The sequence below is a fragment of the Equus caballus genome, chromosome 18 (genome assembly GCF_041296265.1).
Source record: "Equus caballus isolate H_3958 breed thoroughbred chromosome 18, TB-T2T, whole genome shotgun sequence".
In the NCBI taxonomy this organism is placed as follows: Eukaryota; Metazoa; Chordata; class Mammalia; order Perissodactyla; family Equidae; genus Equus; species Equus caballus.
Window position 1 is genome coordinate 57921157 of NC_091701.1, and position 22646 is coordinate 57943802.

The following is a 22646-nucleotide window of genomic DNA, read 5'->3' on the forward strand; positions in this document are numbered from 1 at the left end:
TTAAACTCCATGAAAGATTCCAGCTAAACCAATTTGTCTTTTCCCCTGAACTTGCCCATAGTACTTTCACTATCAATGTCTTTCATCTGGGGATTTAGTTAATCATCCAGTGCCTTGATGTTGTGATTTCACTGTTCTTTAATTGCTACACAGGTCTACCAGGGTCATTTTTCCCCATGTTATTATACTTTATAAACTTCTGAGGCCGAGGGTGTTTCTTCCATTTCTTTTGTGTCTCCCCACCTCCAAATGCCAAGCACAGAGTCAGGAATGCAGGAGACAGGGAATCCAGCCTGGAAAAGCAGAGCATCCTGATGCTGCTTTGACTTGATTCCTGCAAATCCTGTAAGACCCACAGCTGGAACATTGATAAGAAATTATTGAGTGGTTCTTTTAAGTCAGCTGAATTGACATATAACTTATAGCTCTTATCACTTATAACTCTCCCAAATGAGCGGGATTTTACAGTAGAGCGATGGTCGCAGGGCAGGCAGTGTGCCGAGTACAGGCATGGCTCAGAGGCACGTTGCTGGAGTTCGAGTCCCAGTTCCCCTGCTTCCCAGGTGTGTGACAAATGACTTGAATTTTGGGTGCATTCATTTCCTCATTTGTAAAATGAGGATTAAAAATAATAATAGCTAACAATCAGTCAACACTTACTATATGTGAAGCTCTATTCTAAATTCTTTAAATCTTTCAGCTCACTGAATCCTCACACGAACCTTATGAGGTAGGCATTATTCTTACCCCCATTTTACAGGTGAGGAAACTAAGAGAGAGGATAAGTAACCTTCCCAGAGTCACACAGCTAAGCAGCAACACTGGGATTCATACGCACGCAGGCAGAGCTTACAGGCTCAACAGCTATGGCACATCGCCTCTCAGAAAATTCACTTTATATGGTTACATTAAATATTAAATCTTCAAAAGTGGTTGACACCTAGCAAGCACTCAATAAAAGTCCACTGTACTATGTCCATACTTATGTCATGATTTAGGTTCCAAAACTCTTACAAGTAAATCTAGACAAAAATTATCCAGATGATAACTTAACATATGCCAAGACAATCTCTGGCAAAGTAAGCTTATGTCTTAGGAAAAATATATACATATGTAAAAATATTAAGCAAACCAAGGTTAAAAGTGACACTAACCGATGAGAAAGAGCCTTTAGAGCTGCAGGTGGCAGGTGTGGATTACCCCTTTGCCCTACCCACAGAGATTCTTACCTCATAGGGGCCCAAATAGCTATTTTTATAGGTACCCAAGAAGCTTCTGTGATCAATACTCACAAACCACACTTTAAACACATTATATAGGCCACAAGTACCATATTAGAGTGTAAGACTGCACTTGCACAACAAGATGCTGATTGAGAAGCCCAGTGGAAACCAATGGAGAAAGATGGGCCTAAGGTGGGGCCAGAGCTCCGGGAATACTTCCCAGAGGAGGAGAACTTAGCATTCCAAAATGACGACATCAATAATTCACTCGGAAACTCATCCCCCAGCTCAGTTACAAGAAGTATAATGACACAAATCAGAAAAACTAATAGTATTAATATTTTATCAGTTCCACCCTGTTCTCTTAGGAGCCCAAATGTTCCGTACATTAATAAGTGAGGCTTCTTAAAACCCTCGGACTGTTGTGAGCAAGAAGAGAGAAGTATATGAATACCACTATTTAAATCGCTATTTCCTTTCTTTACCTACAGTCCTTTTTTGCATATTTATTTTGTTACTACACAGAGATGAATGGCTCCTGCAGTTATGTAATGAATAGATGTATTCTTTCCTTCCTTCCTTCGTTTATTCATTCATTCTACAAACATTTATTGAATATATAATCCAAACACAGTGCTAGGCCCTAGGTATAGAAACATGTTCACACTTTAATGAAGAAGACAAAAATGAAACATACATGAGTTTTCCATAAAACAGATCTGGTATTAGAGGTAGGCAGGCTCCAAGTTATAGAGGGACCTCAGAGGAGGATGTGGCCAATACCATAAATGGGGAGCATTCCAGAAAGCTTTCAGAGAGCAATAATTTCCTCACTGTCAAATCTAACAGCAGATTCCTTAAACATGCTGCTGCTTCCAACACTATTCACTACCTCTATCTTGAAATTTTCTTTCCCCAAACTTTTGTAATGGGACCCTGAATATTTTTGCCTCTAGCTCTCCATGGCCCTTTTTCCAACTGCATCAATGGCACCTCTGTTCAAACGCTTTAATGTAGTTGTTTAATGGTAGTTGTTTCTTCTAGTTTGGGCCAGAGCTTCTTATTCTTCATTGTGTATCAGAATTACTTTAAAAACATACAGATGTCCCAGCCTTCCCTTGACTCTTTGGTTTGGGGACCTGGATATATGAATCTCTTGTTTTCTTTTTAAGCTACCAGGTGATTCTGATGACAGTCTTGCTGAGAACCACCCACTTAGTCCTTCCCTCTTCTAACCGTTCATTTTCAGATCATTCCTCTCACTAGTTTCCTGAACTGCCTAGAGTTCTGGGCCTGGAAACAGTCATCACACTGAGAACAACTGGAACAGGAAGACACCATCCCAGACTTCTCCACCTAGGATACCATAAGATCGACTCAACCGTGACCATTTGGAAGCTCAAAGCTGCCTCATACTCCTCCTGCCCTTGGTGACTTGTGTAAGACCCTTGGGTCATCTATCCTCTTTATAATATTCCTCTCACTGCCCCCCTTCCTTCCAGACTTCACAAGTGTATGTCATGGAAATTCAGATTCATAGTAAACAAACTCTTCACTAATTCTCATGCTCCACTACTTACGTGAAGCCTGCTCATTTCCCCTAATCCTGGTCTCTCCCATCCTAATAAAGAGTCTCAATCAGCCTCACCCTCTTGCTTCAGTCAAATTTATTAGAAGAATGGCCTACCCTTGCTATCTCTGCTTCTTCTTCTCCTCACACTTATTCATTAAACAACTGAAACATGGTGTCCAGAATCACTGCTCCCCTGAAACTACTCTAGCAAATCATGTCAGTTAGTGACCTCCAGTCTGTCAAATACAAAGAACACTCCACTTCAAAATGGCAGCCCTTTGACAATTATGTAATCATATCAGTGAGACATCTATTTTTCTTCTCCTACAGGCTTTAAGGTTTGGGATTATCATTGACTTTTCTCTCACTCTCTATGTAAAATAAATTAACTGATTTTTATAATATCTTCTTTACAATTTATTATTTCATCAAAACTGTATTTCTGTTATACCTAATATACTGTGCTAACTGCTATAACAAAGACTTTTAAATTTGATTTCTTTTTACTTTCACACTCAGAACTCTAGCCTAAGTTCCAATGTCTGTAATAGCCTCTATAGCCATCTTTTAACTCCAGCGACTTCTCATTCAAGTCCACTCTGCATGTTGTTATTAAGATAGCCTTTCTCAAACGCTACTTTTATTAAATCTTTGTTCTGCTTTAAGAACCCACTATTGGCCATAATCAAATCGGTGTAGCCCAGCATGTCCTGCCTTTCATGCCAAGCCCTTACCCTTCATATCAGTTTAGCCTCATGTCGATACCTCCCGGCAGGGTTCTTCACATGCCCATGTGTTTCTTGTTTACACTTGTCTCAACAGCTTTGCTAACCCCATCATCTGATCTGGAATGTCATTTTGACTCCAGTCTTTACCCATCACTCCCTTTGAGAGCCAAATAAATACTCTCTTCTTTTGGGCAGATGTTTCTTGTATGAGCCATCTGTCAGTCTTTGTATATAGTTTTCCATGTAATATCTTAAAATGGCTATATTTTGAATATTAATACTACCTCTTTAAATAAATTTAAGTGGCAGTGACATTTAGTGACACAAATCATCGTGGGACTTAGGCAAAAGCCATTACTGAACTTGTTTAATCATCTGTTAAATGTAAATACTCCCTAACTAATAAGGTTGATGTGAGGAGAAAGTACTTAATGCCAGTATGATGACTGACATGTATTAGATGATCAATAGACAGTAAGCATTATTACTTCCGCAAGCCTTTCAAGGGGTAGGAACTTCTCTTTATTATGTAATGTTTCATGCCCACAACCCTTTGTGCACCCACTTCTAAGCTGTGTACCCAGAGGATGTCCTATAGCTATATATTGGGTTCCTAAGTTAACGATGAAAATTCTGGTAACTACAGCAAAATCCTATTTGCAAGTTTGGCAGGTTTTTTGTAGAGGTATAAACCTAGTTTATTGAAAAGAATCTCTCATGATAACTAATGAATTGGTCAGGATGGCAATTTCATGATTGAAAATGTCGTTTGGACATAGATATGGAGAACAGATTGGTAGTTATCAGAGGGGAAGGGAGCAGGGGGAGGGCAAAAGGGGTAAAGGAGCACATACGTATGGTCAGGGATGGAAACTAGACTTTTAGTGGTGAACATGATACAGTCTATGCAGAAGCCAAAATATAATGATGTACACTTGAGATTTACATAATGTTATACAATGTGACCGCAACAAAATTTTTAAAAGAGAAAATGCTGTTTGGTGTTTCCGTGTTTAATTTTTTTGGAGGCCAGTTGTAGTTCTCAGGTAAGATAGGAAGCTTTTTTGTTCTTGAAGAAAAAGAAAATCCAGAATTTATAATTCTTTGTCTTTCTAAACTTGATTAATTATTCAACACTTTTTCCAGGTGAGTGGCTTAGTTCTGGAAAGCAGGTTTTACCAAAGATTTAATTTTTACCTCATTTATATAAGTAACAGTATACAGACCATGATTCCCTCTTCTCCAAGCACAAAACATGAAATGATAATAAAAATTGGTGGACCACTCAAGAGATCACATTTTCTCTGTAACATTTATATCCTCTCTTTTGTTTATTATTCAGAAGTTAGGCCATTATCTACAATCATAGAGACAGACTAGTCATATGTGAAATATTCATAAATGAATTAAGCAATAAAAGAAAAATTTTTAGTCCAAGTTTTACAAATATGCTAATGAAAACATATTCTTGCATTGTATTATATATTCATCACTCAAATAACAAAATATGCAATCTTTAATGATCTGTTAACCAACATTAGGCAAAATTAACCAAGGCATATTAACAGAATCCTTTTGGTTATTTTTAGAGTTTGAATTGCATTTGGCCTCCCAGGTTATTATCATTATTAAGCAACATAACCATAAGAAGTCCATTGAGCAGTATTTGAGCCATGGACGAACAATGAACAACAAATTAATTACGTATAAAATTATTAATGAAATGTGCCATAATGCTTCTAGAACTCGAAACCAGACATTCACCATTTAATTACACCTTCTACTGTCAGCCTTTACAACTGAATTAATACAAGGTTTCCTTTCCATTGTTTCAAAATTCTTATGTAATTCATTTGTTTTAAAGAAATTACTTTTTCAAGTAAAATCAATTGCAATAGTTACCAAAGATGTTTATACACATACATATTTTTTGAAATATTATACCAGGAAAAATATTTCTACTCCTGTGACACTGCCTAATAACATTGCTTTATTAATGCCTTCAAAAATTTGCTATCAGAAATATTTTAGCCTAGTTTTCTTTCATTTCTTGTCCCTGAAAGAAATCTCATCCCATAATCATTCTTTTTGGGTCCTTCACACACTGGCTTGGTTATAAGTAGACTTCTCCTGAGCTAAAAAATAAACAAATTATTTTCCTTCCCAGAAGATTTAGTCTTCTTTATTCTTTAAATCTGCATCCAATATGGCAACCACTAGCCATTGAAATGTGGCTAGTTCAAATTGTCACGTGCTATAAAGTACATACTGGATTTTGAAGATTTAATACAGAAAGAGTTAAAAGATCTTGTTAATAGTTTTTACAATGTTAAATGATAATATTTTAGATATATTGGGGTAAATTAAGTATATTATTAAATTAATTTCATTTTTATTATTGGGTAAGTTTTGGTAATTTATGGTTTTCAAAGAATTCATTTCATCTAAGTTGTTGAATTTGTGTACATAGATTTGTTCATAGTATTCTCATATCATATTTTTTTTTAAAGATTTTATTTTTTCCTTTTTCTCCTGAAAGCCCCCTGGTACATAGTTGTATATTCTTCGTTGTGGGTCCTTCTAGTTGTGGCATGTGGGACACCGCCTCAGCGTGGTTTGATGAGCAGTGCCATGTCCTCGCCCAGGATTCGAACCACCAAAACACTGGGCCTCCTGCAGCGGAGCGCATGAACTTAACCACTTGGCCACAGGGCCAGCCCCTCATATCATATTTTTGATATCTGTGGGGTATATAGCGATGCTCCATCTTTCATGCCTAAAACTGGTAATTTTTGGCTTCTCTCCTCTTTTCCTTTCTCAGTTTACCTAGAGGCTTATCAAGTTTATTGACTGTTCAAAGATTTCTGCCCTTACTTTTATTTTTTCCTTCATTCTGCTTGCTTTGGTTTCAATTCGCTCTTATTTTTCTGCTTTCTTAAGTTGAAAACCTAGATTGTTGACTTGACACATTTACCCTTTTCTATATATGTATTGAATGTTCTAAAATTTATATGTGGCCATTAGAAAATTTAAAATTACATCTGTGACTTGCATTTGTGCTTGGCATTATATACTTCTATTTATGGCTGCTCTAAGAAGTATAAAACGTTAGCAAAGTGTTTCCTTTCCAATACATTAATAAAAGTTTAATAGCCTATGGGACCACCAAAGCAAAGGATCTCAGGCTCAGAAAGCAGTCGGCAACAGCCTTGGGTGGTTTGGGTTTCTCTCTTTCTAATTATGTAAAAACTTGAGACATGTTTTGAGTTGAAACTTAAAGTAAAAAACTTTCCTTGTGTCCTGTGAAACTGAATTTAAGAGCTTGTGGTTCTTCAGAGATCCCTGTCTCCTGACAGAGTAATTAGGATTTCTTTTAAGAAAATCAGGTAGCTATCTATGTAACATGAGTTATGGAGCTGATAGGTGAGACCACTCTCTTACCTTCTCTGTCCTCTCATTTCACTCGCTTGACTCAGTGCCCCAGATTTGTACCATGGAAGCCCCCACTACTGGTCCTCTGACCTGAAACCTGGGCCTTTGGTTTCCTGACTCTGCCGTCCACTTCCCGCCACTGTGTCTGCGGACCAAGCAGTGGGGGGAACAGAGGGAGGAAGAAAAGCAGTGTGAATTCACAGCAAGCTCTGGGAACAGAGCTCCGTCAGAGAGAGGTTTCACTCTCAGAGGTGTAGGCACCTGCCTGGCTGCCACCACCTTCAGCATCACCACAGCCCAGGAAGATTGCCTGGGCTGGGGCAGAGAGAACAGAAAAACAGAAAGCAGAAACAAAAGCAGGGTGGTTTTCCCCCTCTCTCTGCCTGACCCAGGGAAGTCCTCTTTCTCTTGCTCAGACCTAAAAGAGAGACTTTTCTGGAGGTTTTCCTCGTCCAGATCAGTGCGTAATTCAGGGTGTCGACTAAGTTGGGCAATATTGGAGGGAAAAAAACAACACTGCTGGTTGGGTGGTATTTGGAATTCTGATCTCTCCCCCTAATCTGCCTGCTAGCCCTTACTTTTCAGTGTCCTCAGCCACCCACATTCTGCCAGGATTCACAGTTGCATTTAATGGAGACAAGGTGGAGGTGTTTATACCATCTTGCCTGGAACTGGATCCAGTATTCCATTTTAAGGCAATTAAAAAAAAAGAGAGAGAGAAATTCTGGTCTCACTCAAGTCCCTAACTTCAAATACACGGTAGGAGGGAGATAGAGGATACAGGTAATTTGACGGGCAGAGCTAACCACAGACTCAGAAACTTGCCTTATGTTCCTGAGGACTGATAGCTACATGAACTAGTCATCTAGTCATGAGAATGATATAACCATGTCATTTGAAAAACTTTTGAGTTTTGCACATTTATACATTATAATATATCTAAGATAAAGTCTATATTTAGAAAAGATACATTCTTGGTTAGGCGCAACATCTACTTACATCTTTTCTAGAGCAGAAGGATCTATTGCCATCTAGATAGAATGCAAAAGGGATATTTTTATCCTAATGTTTAATCGAGCCCAGCAGTACTGAAGATGGGGGTGGGAGTGAGTGGGTCCTCTGCCACCCCTCATCCATATTTATTGAACTGTCGGAGTTTTGTTCTGTGAGTCCAAATCTCAGACCAAGACTCTTTTCATCAAAGCTAATAAGGACTATGGGTTCTACTTTCTACGGAAAACTTTTGTTTGTAGACTTATATTTTAAAGAAGGACTACTTTCTAAATAATAGTTTGGAGTCTACAAGACTATGATCTCAAAAATGCTAGTTGTGATTCTGACTTTTGACCCAGATTTCAAATAGGAATGCATTTTGTGACAAAGAACATAAACCCCAACCAACACAGACTTAAACACCTAATAGGTTATCTCCATCACAGCGAGAAGCCTGGGTGCAGCATGATCTTCCTCAGGATTAAAGAAGCATAAATGATCAACTTATAAATGTATTCCCCTATTGTTGGACATTGTTTTGTATCCAGTTAGGTTTTTCTATTAAAGCATGTGAAAAGATGCTCAATGTCATAGCAAAAGCATCTTTATATCTACATCCTTACTAGCGCTTTCATTTCTGAGGAGATTCTAGGAAGGGGGGTTGCTGAGTCAGAGGACGTGCATTTTACATTTTCATGCTTGTCAGTTTCCAAAATGATTCTGTCAATGCAAACTCTCACCAACAGTATAGTAGACTGCCCCTATCCTCACATTCTCACCATCATTAGATATTATCAATATTTCAAATTTTTAATGGCATATTAGGCAAATAATATATCTTTTTATTATTATTTAGTTTCACTTCTCACGTCATTATTGATGTTAGCATCCTTTTACATGTTTATTGGTGGTTTGTGTCTCTTCTGTGATTTTCTATTTTTAATTGATTTTATTGGTTTATTTGTCTTATCAATATGAAGGAGTATAACTCTTCGACTGTCATATAAATTGCAAACATTTTTCTCTCAGTATATCATTTATCCTTTAAATTGATCTATGGTGTCTGGAAAACTCATATTCACCTCCAGGGCAGCTCAATTATCACTTTTTCTGTCAACCTTCCCTGGTTGCCCTGGCAGAATTTGTCATTCCTTCCACAATATACCCATAATATTTTGTGCATATTCCTGTGTGCCAAATTATAACTACAACCTTTTCCTTCTGATCAAAAAAGCATATCAAAATGAAAGTCAACAAGACTAACACTATAATAGATAGGTCTTTGAAATCTGCTTGGGTTTTTCCAAAAGTAAGTCATTCACAAACTTCAGAATTTTTTTTTCACTTATCATTAGTACTATGACACCACTTTTCGTTTTAGAGAAACTTAGTTGCACGTCTTGACTGTCTCTCCGTGAAAACCCTATTTTCTTCTGCCTGTGCCTTTTCATTAGTGAGTGCTGCCTTCAAAATCCCAAGAGGATGCCACCATTGCTGTTGCCCTCTGCTCCAGTTATCTGTTACTGTGTGACAAACCACCCCAAATTCTAGTGGCTTAAAACAACAATGATTTATTTTGCTCACGAGTCTCAATTTGAGCAGGGCTTGGTGGGGAAGATTTGTCTGCCCACACAGGTCAGCTAGGAAGCTCAACTGGGCCTGGAGAATTGACTTCCAAGACGGCTCATTCACATGACTGGCAAGTTGGTTGGCTGTTGGTGGGAATCTCAGCCAGAGCTGTTACTAGGAGCCTCAGGTCTTCTCCACATGGGCCTCTCTACAGTGCTGCTTGACCTCCTCACAAGCTGGTTGAGTTCCAAGACTGACTATTGGAAATTACAGGAAGTAAAAGCAACCAGTCTCTTGACAGTGGGCCCAGAAACTGGCACAGCATCATCTATGCTATATTCTATTGGCCAAAGCTTTCTCAGAGTCTGTCCAGTTTTACGGGTAGGGACATAGACCCCACTTCTCAATGGGAGGACTGCCAAAGAATTTACGGCCACCTTTAACCCACCATGATCTTCCTGTGTACTGGGTCCTTCCAAAGTTGTCAAAAGAATTGCTGTGCTTGCTATAACCAAGCCATGATCTCTTCCCTGCAGAAATGTGGAGGATGCCTCTCTTTCTTGCCAACTCTGAGACACTTGGTGTCCCAGCCACAAAGAAATATGGTGAGTGCCTTGTGTTTCCCACAGGCCCTTAAACTTGTACCAAAGAGTCCAACCTTGGCTACTGAACCAAATCAGGGATGGGATAAGGGGCGTCCTCTCCAAATTTTTTACTCTTCAGTCTCTGCGCCTGCAAAATTGTCTCCTTATAGAATTCCTTCCCCTCGAGTAAATCAGCTCACGCTAACATTTCATTAGGTATGGTCGTACTCTGAACTGCTGCTTAGCTGGAACTAGTAACAAATTATTTGTGATATTTGTGATATTAATGTGCCTTAACTCCGTGTCTCAGAAGTCTATTGTCATGGACTCTCTAGCTTCTCTTAAATCAACTTCTCCTATAAAAATAATATTTTATAACATTGTCTATGGCACTCTCCAAATCTAAAGATTGCTATTCAAGGGGCCAGCCCAGTGTTGTAGTAGTTAAGTTCACACATGCCCTTTCAGTGGGCCAGGGTTTGCTGGTTTGGATCCCGGGCACAGACCTACACACCACTCATCAAGCCATGCTGTGGTCGTGTCCCACATACAAAATAGAGGAAGACTGGCACAGATGTTAGCTCTGGGACAATCTTCCTCAAGCAAAAAGAGGAGGATTGGCAACAGATGTTAGCTCAGGGCCAATCTTCCACACACACACACAAAAAAGAATGCTATTTGAATTTTATTTCACTCCACAACGCCACAATTCCATACTAGTCACTGAAACTGAACATCTAGGAAAAGAAACATCTTGTAGACTAAGAAGGTGCCAAGTGACACAGGGAAAATCACCAGGTAGTTTTGCTGTTTCATAGTGGTGAGAAACCTATTTTTGTTTTTTGTTTTTGTTTGTGAGGAAGATTGGCCTTTGAGCTAACATCTGTTGCCAATCTTCCTCTTTTTGCTTGAGGAAGATTGTCACTGAGGTAACATCTGTGCCAGTCTTCCTCTATTTTATGTGGAATGCCACCACAGCATAGCTCGATGAGTGGTGCTTTGTCTGTGTCCAGTGCTGAACCTGGGAACCTCGGGCCGCCAAAGTGGAACACATGAACTTAATCACTATGTCACCAGGCCAGCCCCCTATTTTTGTTTTTTAATGGAAAAAGTTCTCCATTTTCAAAAGCCTAAAAGAGAAATTAAACTGCCTACTAGTTGTCACTCCTCCAGGACCATGGCATTGTTCCCACCTTAGTTCCAGGACCTTCTTCAAAATGATCAGTGAAAAATAGGATAGGTACTTTACCTGTGTGGAGCACGAAGACACAGATCCTTCGAGCCCCAGATCAGTGAAGTGGTGGAATTTGGAAAGTGCCAATTAGTCTCACCTCTCTCTCCTCAAGATTCAAAATCAATTGAGAAATAGACATCAAGGTCAGATGTAAGTCAAAATATCTGCTTTTCTTACTGGTAAAGCTGGACTGGAAGATGGGGTTCATTTGGCTTTCTACTTTTTCCTCCCTAAAATCTAGTCTTTGGGGCCTGCCTGTGAAGACAGTTGTGTCTGAGGCACAGAAACATCTTCAGCTGCCCTGGGTCAGATTGTGGCCTGCCTCTGCCAGACAGGGATGCCTGGCCAGGTCAGCAGAAGCAGACAGAGCAGAGAACCTGCAGCCCATGGGCAGTCAGGGTCTGCAGGCAGAGCCCTTGAGGCTGCTTCCCCGTGGCAGCCACTTTTCTCCTATCTCACCAGCTGGGTAACACAGCCCCCCATCACTCCTGTATGGAAGAGAAAGGGAGGAGGAGAGGTGGCTGGAAGCGACCTCCTCAACATTTCTGAGAGTAGAGTTTTCTAACTTGGGAGTCTGTAGGAGCACAGGGAAAGACAGAAAACTGATGTCCTATATGAAGTAAACATTAAGGGTGAAACTCTGCTATGACACAGATCATGTGAAATAGGTTAGCCCTCTTCCCATACCGTCCTAGAGGGTTTCATCACAATCATGGCACACACGCTATAGAATTTCCTCTAAAATGCAAATATATATAATTCAAGTCATACAGCTTTACTTTATTAAAATATATTCTTAAAGGACATTATCCAGAAAGTGAAAAGACAACCTACAGAATGGGAGGAAATATTTGAAATCCTATATCTGATAAGGGATTAATATCTAGAATATATTTTTAAAAAACTCTTACAACTCAACAGCAAAAATCAAACAAGCTGATTTAAAAATGGGCAAAAGACTTGAATGGACATTTCTTCAAAGAAAATACGCAATTGTCCAGTAAGCACATGAAAAGATGGTAAACATCATTAGCCATTAGGGAAATACAAGTCAAAACCACCAGGAGATACCACTTCACACCTGATAGGATGGCCATAATCAAAACAAATGAACAAAAAACAGAAAATAAGTTTTGGCAAGGATTTGGAGAAATTGGAACACTTGTACGTTGCTGGTGGAAATACAATATGATACAGCTGCTGTGAAAAATATTTTGGTGTTTCCTCAAAAAGTCAAGCATAGAAATGCTATATGACTCAATGCCATTCCTGGGTATATGCCTAAAAGAATTGAAAACAGGTACTCAAACAGAAACTTGTATGCCAATCTTCATTGTAGCATTATTCACAATGGCTGTAACGTGGAGACAATCTGAGATTGAATGGATAAACAATATGTGGTATATCCATACAATGGAATATTATTTAATCATAAAAAGGAATGTTCATACTGTAATGTGGATGAACTTGAAAACATTGTATGCTAAGTGAAACAAGCCAGACACAGAAGGACAAATATTATGCAATTCCATTTATATGAGATACTTAAAATAGAAATTCATAGAATCAGAAAGTAGAGTAGAGGTTACCAGGGAAGAAAGGAATGGGAGTCATCACTTAATAAGTGCGGAGTTTCTGTTTGGGGTGATGAAAAAGTTTGGGAAATAGTGGTGAGGGTTGGGCAACATTGTGAATGTAATTAATGCCACTGAGTTGTACAGTTAAAAATGGTTGAAATGGCAATTTTTTGTTATGTATATTTACCACAATAAAAACAATTTAAATAATGCATTCTTAGTAAATACTCCGGTTTACAGAAAACCACACTATTAATTAAGGCAAGTCTTAATAAGACATTTAGCTTCACTGCTAATATATTGTGACTGTAGTGCATTCATTTCTAGCTAAGTAAACAGCAATAGGACCAAAAAAGGCATTCTTTGGGTCAGAGATTTAGTCAGAATCAGGGAACTGATAGATTTGTGAGTCAAATCAGAGGTGAAATTTGAGTATTTATTCTCTAGACGGTCATTCTTCACTGAATGCTACCACCACATATCAACAAATAGAGAAGCCGGAGAACAGAGGTTTTCTTGGTTCCTATAGTTGTAATTCCTTTGGACAACAGCAACGTAGTCAGTTGCAAGACACATGCTGAGGGGAAGAACGTCCCTAAGGTATTCTCGACTCCTCTGCCCCTCCTTGAACCACTTGAGGAGGTAACGTCAATAGGGCCACAGGCAGATCTTCTCTATCCGGCTTAAATCTCCTGTTCTCTTTCCCCAATTTCTTATTTCTCATTAGAAATAATTTGCTAATAATTTGTATGTTTTGGGAATCTAGATACCTTTTGGGAGTTAATGCTTTTTCACATGATTATGTTTTCCCCACTAAAAATAGGAAAATATTTTTTCTCTGGACACTCCACTGGAATTGTTAAGTGCTCTGCTGAAAGGAAAATAAGATCTCTGGGGTATAGACATTACCAACATTAGAAACACTCATAAAAATTCTGTTCCCAGAATTTTTCCCTTTAGTCTAAATTACTAGTATTTGAGATAATTTTCAATGGAGGGCAGAAAATAGCTTTTCTATCAAATTAAACATCCAAATTACCCTGGTATATTAATTTTTAACAGAACAATTATGCCACTTTTTCTTTTAAAAGCAGGAGGCCCTGCCGTACATCATGGTATTTCTCCCCTAAATTTCCTTTTTGGATGTTTGATGGTAAATGTTATTACCATAGTTTTGCAGGTAAAGAACCTGAGACCAAAGAGGCTAAGTGCTTTGCCCAAATCAGAGTAGACTCAGCGTTGAATCCTATACTCGCCCGTCATCTCTTCCAGAGCACTCTTTACAATTAGAAAACATTGCAGGGCGCTGTGCATAGGAAAAGGACTAGAATGAACATTAAATATTAAATATTATTGGCTTATTGAACTACTAATAGCCCTACCATTCAAAAGTTCATGTTAAAACTAACTTAGGGGGACTGGCCCTGTGGCACAGTGGCTAAGTTCAGTGTGCTCTGCTTTGATGGCCCAGGTTCATGGGTTCAAATCCCAGGCACAGACCTATACACTGCTCATCAAGCCATGCTGTGGCAGCATCCCACAAACAAAATAGATGAAGACTGGTACAGATGTTAGCTCAGGGCTAATCTTTCTCAAGCAAAAAAAGCAGGAAGATTGGCAACAGATGTTAGCTCAGAGTGAATAAAAAAAAAACAAAAACAAAAAACCCTAACTTAGATCCAATAATTTTGTTCTAAAGGTTAAGTTGTGCAGATCCTGACAGCATAGTAACTAGTAAATTGGTTGAATTAGTGATCTATCCATTTGCAATGGAATTCACATTTTTGTTATTTTAAAAAGTCCTTTGTCAGCAAATCTAGAACAGACTTCAGATCCCCTGTTTTGTTTTGTTTTGTTTTTTAACCAATAACATTGGAAGATGATGCTCCTACTTAAAATTTCTTGAGGGTGGGTGGCTGGATTGATAGCGATGGGTGGGGTCGGGCCGGGTATGGGAAATGAACATCAAGAGGTCACAGCTAGAGCCTATGTGAAGCCAAAAGGCCTTTTGACTTGAGACCTTATGTTCTTAGACCCATGCGGAGAGGAAGAATGGTCCCACGATCTCATGGCACATTATGGTAAGATCACAATAGAAGAAGCTTTGACCATCCTCTCCCCTCATTTTACAGATAAAAAGCCTGAAGTCCAGAGGCTAGTCCATAGCCAGAAGACTGGAATACAAGGACAGCAAGATGTTAGACTCCAGAACCACAAGCACCTTCCGAGGACAGATCCTGTGAAATGGAAAATTCTTTTCCCCTGAGCTCCTGGGTGGACTTAGGTATGCAAATTTGAGCATAGTTGCTGAAGAGAGCTGACTTGCCCTGCCTAAGAAAGTGTTCTCCCTGGCGTCGTGGTCCTGGACAGGAACAGCGTTAGGGGGAAAAGAGAGGCAGCCTCAGCCACCCAGACTGCCATGAGCTTCCCCCACACCCCCACAATTGGTCCTTGGACCTGAGAACACTGCTGGGTGCGGGTCTTAGTGGGAACCGGGGATGGCATGTAGTTTTGAGTCTGGGTTAACTTCAGCAGAAACAGTTGGCAGGTGCACCTGAAGGAGCTGGGGATGCAGGAGACTAGGAGAAAGGAAACCTCTGGGGATGGACACACATTGTGATGGAGTATTGGTTCATGGAATTGAGCTTTTTATGCAGCAGCAAGACCCTGGGGTGTTAGCCGAATTACACTGGATAGTGGCATAATTCCTGCTAAAATATAGGTCTTTTAATTCCTGGTTCAAAGCTGTTTTACATCATAATGTGTTTTTTTTAATATACAGAGAACTTCCTGGTGGCCAGAGATTCTACCCTGAAAAACAGCCCAGAGCAAGGAGCTGTCTAAACAGGAGGATAAATTCTGGATTCTAATGGCACCCAGCTTTGACACTAATTCTTTCTCCAACTTCTCAATTACTGTTACTACTGTCCAATCAGAAAACCACTGTCGGTATCTATCAGACGCAGACCAGGTCTGCCTCTAAATCTAGGAAGCGAGAATAAATTCCAGCCTAGCTATTCAAAGAAGCCAGTAATAGTAAAGTACTCAAAACACAGAACATCCTGTCATTGCAGGCCCCTGAATCAAGCCCCTTTGATCTGACTCGTTATTACTCACAGGATTGGCTATTACTCTCAGGGCTGGTTGCACCACAGGGCTCCATTCTCCAAAGGGGACACCATTGGGTTTAATGCTCTGCCTGTTGTGATCTTGAAATTCTTAGCAATTTTGCCTTTGAATTTGTGTTTTGTAAGCCAAGTCCGAGGGACAACAGAGCAGTTGCTGGGGCGCTGGAGCCTCACCTCACAAGTGGTCCCGCCTGCCCGGGAGAGGCTCTTTGCTGTCCTGTCTGCTCTCCTGCCCCTGCTCAGTGATCTTTGCCATGTGCCCTGGCAGGGGTCAGGGCACAGCTTGGGAAAGGTCAGGGTCAGGTCCACATCCTGTGCGCCAAGCCACGGCCAGGGCCCAGCGCCTGTGAGGGTCTGTATTCGCCCCACACACAACACCATGACTGACAAATCTAGACATTACATAGCAGATAAAACACCATGACACGTCAAGAGAAAGCTTTTTCTTGCTTTTTGAACAGGGGACCCCACATTTTCATTTTGCCCTGGGCCCCACAAGTCATGTAGCTGGGCCTGACGAGATACCTTCTCTGGCAATCTCAAGCCAATGTTATTTTTAGATTCTTCACTAAATAACCACAACATACTAGAATAATAACTCTGATTTTACTAAAAGTATTATTTGGTTTCAAGAACTCTTAATATTCAACACAAAATGAGATATTTTCAATAGTTTAACAGAGGAAAGAAAGCCTCTATATTATTCTTGCCAGCAGGTACCATTGGCAGTAGAAAGTTTAGATCTGTTGTTGTGACTTGACAGTATAATGCATGAAATGGAAAAATGATGGATTATTTTTTTTTTACTGAGGCAGCCAGGAAAAAAAAAAACATTGCTTATTTCTCCACAGTGAAAATATTGTCACTCCATATTTTCTATCACATTAGGGAAGGTTTAAAAAAATCTTGTCACTTCCCTCCAGGGCTGGTATTTGCTCATAAATAACAATAACATTTTTCCATTATCTATCTGGCACTGTGTTAAAATGGCCATAGGCCAGTGACATCAGAAGAATCAAGAAAAAGTGCAAGAAATAGCTTTTTATTTCTTTTTAATTTTGTGTCTGCTTCATATCTGAATGTCTTACCTTGAGCTTGGCCAAAAGAAGTTCATGATCATGAAGAAGTTTTTTGGTTTCATCCTGACTGCTACCAATTTCTAGAAGATTGGGCTGTGATTCAGCCAATTGAAGTTGTACCCATTCGCCACACTAAAAATAAAAATGAAATAAATGCACTTTTAGTTCCTCTTGCTCCTTCCCCTTTACCCTTCTCTTTTCCTTTCATTCCCTTTTTTTTCCAGTTTCCAGTTGCACTGTGAACACTATTCTTTTCACAGAGACGGCCCTTACTTAAACTGAACTATAACAGGTCTAATATAAACCCATGCCCTGCCTTTTCTTTTTTATTCTTAGGATAAGTTGTTTTTCTTTGGAAATGGATTTAAATGAAAAATTCTCAAATGAGGAACACGTACAACAGATTACGTATTATTAAGTATTACGAAATTACAAAATAATTCACGTAATTGTACATTCTTTCACTCACAAACTGAATTCCATAAAAAGAGTGAAAGTTCACTTGGGCAAGTAGGATGCAAGCTTCACCGTAGGGGAAAGGTTTTATAAATATAATTTAGGCTGGTTAGTGTCTTTCCACTGACCCTGGTGGTTCAACCAGAAAGAATAAACAGTAGATGAAGCAATTGATTTTTATCTTATTTCAAGGTTAAAACATAACATTTTCCAACTTTTGTTGTTGAGTATTCAATGAAGTATGTAGGCAAATGTTGATAAAATTAGATGTGTGACAACTGCCATTCGAATGCAGCCAACTTGTTTTCTACACTCAGGACTTTTTCACTGCCCTAAGATATAACTCATCACTGCATTTCCTGAGGATTTGCTTTTCTAAGAAGCAACTGATTAAGCAGGAGGAGCTACTAACTGGCACATGCACGTGGATAAGTGAATTGCTGAAGAGAAACAAGAAAAACGTGGGACTACTCTAGATCATTAGTGCCCCAGGACCATTTGGAAACAAGAAGCCTGTACGGGTCAGACACACGCACTTCTATTCCTCTAGGATGGGCTTTCTGCTTTGAATAGCTTGGAGTTTTATGTGGGACGGAGGTGAGGCAAGACAGCTGGGGAGGGGAGATGGAGCGAACATTCTTAGAAACACGGTTCAGTTAAAATAAGAGTTTCCACTGTCATTTTAGAGACTTTTTTCTTACTGTCAATCTACCCTCTGATTCTCCTATGATTTATTCCATACGTATTCTTCCTCATCCTGCCCTAAGAAATCCTTCATATTTGAGGAAAAGCAAAGTCAACTTTTTTTAAACTGTGGGTTTTCCTCTTTTCCCTCACTGCTGAAATTTAGTTACTCACAGCATCATAAAATCACATGCAAATTATTAAGTTTTGTTACTTCTGCTTCAGGCTTCTTTCCAAGTCCACTCATTGCCTTTGAAAAGACTAGAGGGCAAGGGAATGAGCCGCGTTCCCGTTTCCGTGGGGCAAAGCCTCCACAGCACTGGGAGATCGCCCTCCGGAGAAACACTTTGCGTTCTGTGATTCTAGAGTGAATCATTTTGTTCAGTGTCAAGTGCTGCTTTCCTTTTACAATTTTCACATTAACATAAAATTCATAGCGTTTAAGTGAAATTAAACAAGCCTCGTTGTCTGAGCTCTAACAAAAGGCCAGAAAAGTCATTCAATTAAACCTGGTGGGGTCCTGAAAGGAACTGGCTGGTGCGCACCAGCTTGTTTGCCAGATTCCCTTCATCAAATACTGAATTCTTTAGGGGGTGAATTGTCTAAATCCAAGCATAATGCTTCAGGGGTTTTTGCAGGGCATTTTCATAGGAAATAAAATCATGGCTGTCTTCTTCAACCTAAAGATGTGTGGTCCTCTTTGCAACTGGGCAAATTGCTAAACATAAAACATGCAATAACCTTAAGCCCCAAGTGGCTTCAACTGCCTGCTGTTAAGAGCCAATTTGACACATGCCCTTTTCACCTTCCCTGGCAGGGTCTTCATGCCCCCAACAGCGTCCCAAGGATTTACTAGTGCCTTTACCACGTCAGAATTTGTGCTGTGGAGGGCACGTGTCAGAGCCTCTTGTTAGGCGTTCCCTGCGCTCCATCATGCTCAAAATAATGCCTCCGCCTGTCTGCTGGGACCCCCCCCTTCCCTCCTCCATCACACCACTCTCAAAAATCACAAACATTTCACAGGTCCACTTGACTCTTTAGCCTGGCAACCATGAACTTGTAATCACGAATGCCTTGCCTTTAGAAACCAAACTGAAAGTATATGGTCGAGTTTTGTTTTTTTAAAATCAAACTGCTGTAGATATTTTCTGACTAACTGAAAGAGAAACTCTAGTAACTGGCTGAAACTTCATAGAGGTTTCTCTTAGTTGCCGATTTAAGAAAGCAGGAAGATGTTCTTGCTGTGTTGTAGTCTATATGCTGTGTACTGCTGATTGTGTGGAATGTTCTTTAGGACTATCAACATAACAGCAAGAAACTTCCAGCCCCACAGAAAAAGGAAAGTGGTTAGCTTACCTTTATGACAGCTATAACGATTTTGGAGTCCCCAGCCTGCACAGCTACTGAACTGACTGTTGTCGTAGAAAACTCCACACCAGGACTTCCTTGGCTGGACATGGTACTCTAGAAACAGAGTTTATACTTTGGGCAGCCTCTGTACAGATGTGTGTCTGCTGGTCATTTCAGAAGGCAACCACCGGGGTTACTTGGATTCATTCAGGGAAAGAGCTCAGCTCACACTGATTCCTCTGCCAAAAGGAAAGAACAGGAGGTTAAAAATAGACAACCCCATTGAGTTTATCATGAGAGAGAGAGAGAGGAGAGAACAGGAGAGAATCGCCACACCCCTAGTATGGTAACACTAAGCGCCTGTTATTTCTGCCATTATCTTAAATGCGGAGGGCAGCTTCTAGCTCTCTGCCTATCAGCTGAAGTGTGATAGCAAATGGAAAAAAAATTACATCCTGACAACCCGAATTAGTTTTGCCATTGAAACTATACAGTTATGGTGGACTTTGAAACTAGCCAGTCATTGACCTAGGTATCAATCTTTTCAAGATTTTTGAAGTCTTCCTCATGCAAAGAAAACTCCCAAAAGTGTACTTTAAAAATAAGTTCTGGTATTTGTTTCAGGATTAAGCCACAAAATTGTTTGAAATACATTTTTAGATTAATCTGCTTTTCTAAAACTCACTGTCCTTTGTCAAACAAAGTTTATACGGGATGGTCACCTTTTCTCAGAGCCTCAGATTTCTTAGGAACCTTTAATAAATATTTCAACCAGCATTTATCAATAGATATATATCATTTCGAAATTTCTTTGTGACTACTGTCCTCCTCTGAACAGCATTTTCAAATTCAGTTATCACAACTATTGGGAAGCGACACACTTTGCAGTTACCATTTAATTACAAGAAAATGTTTGTTCTTTAATTAAAGGTTCACACTATGTATATTTTGCTACAATTTTTTTTAAAAGGATAACACTGTACTTCACGTTTGGTTTTTATTTCCTCCCCTCCCCCACCCCCAAGTCTGTGAAGGAAAATTATCGACGGCTTCAGATCAGAGCCCACAATCTGCAGATTAATCTTATTGCTAGAAACTCAGCGTGGGTCACAAGTTGTCTGTGGTATTACGCAGCAGCTGTTGGATGCCCTGTCAAAGAACGGCTGAAAATAACACTGAAGTTTAGGTCAGAGGTCAGATGCAAACACATCAGAGACACTGACTGCAAAGCTGCTGGAGCCATCGGAAATCTCTGGGACAAAGCCAGAATGGAGGATATAGCAACAAACAGAACTAAATGAGTCCACTTGCTGTTTAAACCCCTAGCTCTATTTTAAAGCACGTTCAGGTTCAGGGCCAATGTTCTGAAGATTGAGTCAGCCCCATTGCTCTGTTTTGCTAAGGTTCATGATAATACTGTATTCTTAAGTCGAAGAAGAAAAAGTGCTTTTACACATACTTCAGTGTTCAGCAATTATTTTTTGTTTCCCAGAGCATGTCATGGCTGCTCTACAAAACCGTGTAGCCGTGACCCACGTCCTCGCGCTCGGCGTCTGCCTGCTGTTCCAGTGGATGGAGACCATGCCTGGATCCCAGTTCCTGGGTTCCACGAACTTTACCTGATGCCATGAAGGGAGCAGTTGGAGGAAGCTCGGGAGCGTAGACGCCAAGAGACGGTGTGATGTAGAAAATATTGTAGCTGGTTTCATTTTATGGCAGGGGTTGAGAGCTTGCAGAGACCCAACCAACCTCTTTGTTGAGGTTGCCTCACTGTTGAAGGCAGGCTCCTTCTGCTTGGGCAAATTGTTGGTCTAAACAAACCAAAACAAACTGAGTGAAACCAGTTTTCAGCTACTTGCCCTCAAGAAAAACCAAGAGTTGACAACTGTGTCACATAATATCCACACCCGAAACTAAAATGCCTCAAGGGGCATTGCTTAATTCATTGTGTACACTGCCAACCAGAACAGCAAACAGTGACCTGCACCCTAAACACACAGTGCCCTTGCGCTCAAAGTTAATCCTATTGTTAGAAACTGTGTGTCATAAATTGCACAAAGGGCCTCAGGAGGAAAGGAAACGTTTGGCAGCAGGCTGCAAAGACCACGGCTAGGAAAAGAGTGGTTATGTCCATAAAGCCCCACTTAAGATGGATGATTGTGCAAAGGGTGTGGAGGGCAGCGTGGAATGTGTGGAATTGCAGGCACACCAAGGGAAAAGGTGAAAGAGCTGGCGAGGAGAGAGAACGTGGTTCAAAGTCTGATTACTTCCCAGGTGTAAGGGAAAAGGGAATTAGACATATTTAAGACTGTTAAAAGATTAATCCAGCTATTTAGCACCAAAGGTAGTGCCTTTTTGTGTGTAGATGACCTTTCTTTCCGTTAATTAGATGGAGCAGGCTCACGGTGTTGCATAAAGAAAATGTTTTCAGGACCGGCCCCATAGCCTAGTGGTTAGGTTTGAGTGCTCCACTTTGGCAGCAGGTGGGGGTTCGCTGGTTTGGATCCTGGGTGCAGACCTACACACCGCTCATCAAGCCATGCTGTGGTGGCATCCCACATGGAAGAACTAGAATGACCTACAACTAGGATATACAATATGTACTGGGGCTTTGGGGAGAAAAAAAAAAGGAACATTGGCAACAGATGTTAACTCAGGGCCAGTCTTCCAGAAAAAAAATAAAATAAAATGTTTTCTACATTGATGGACATACGCAATAATGCAAACTGCACACATGAATTTAAGTAGTTTCTGACAAATTTTTCCAACTCAAACTCTTGGCTTTAAAATCTTCAAAAGACTTGAATCACTTTTTTCTCCCCTTCCTTTGCTTTCTATTTTTTTCCTCTTCAATTTTTTAGTCCTTTCTCCTACAGAAGCTCTGGTGTTCGGAGCTCTCCATCCACCTCTAGCCTATTTAGAACCCAGCCCTATGTTTCTTCATCTAGCATAATATGTAACTATAAATTGCATTAACTCCGGTAAACAGCTTGCATAATAGTTAATATAAAATATATTCGACTAAAGAAATCGGTA

The 22646-nt window shown here is 40.0% G+C and overlaps 1 protein-coding gene across 10 annotated transcripts in view; it reads right to left on the minus strand.

The window, feature by feature from the left end:
* CCDC141 (coiled-coil domain containing 141) overlaps positions 1 to 22646 on the minus strand; it is a 181593-nt gene that overhangs the window by 154072 nt on the left and 4875 nt on the right. For 9 of the 10 annotated variants that reach the window (XM_070241344.1, XM_070241343.1, XM_070241342.1 and 6 more), the window contains exons 3-5: positions 21230 to 21421; positions 19617 to 19849; positions 17130 to 17252 (exon numbers count right to left, since the gene is read on the minus strand). In XM_070241344.1, the coding sequence (XP_070097445.1) occupies positions 17130 to 17252; positions 19617 to 19718 (225 nt within the window). In that variant the 5' untranslated portion in view covers positions 19719 to 19849; positions 21230 to 21421. Of the gene's footprint in view, positions 1 to 17129; positions 17253 to 19616; positions 19850 to 21229; positions 21531 to 22646 lie in introns of those variants that run through there. The other variant, XM_023622121.2, reaches the window with a different exon arrangement.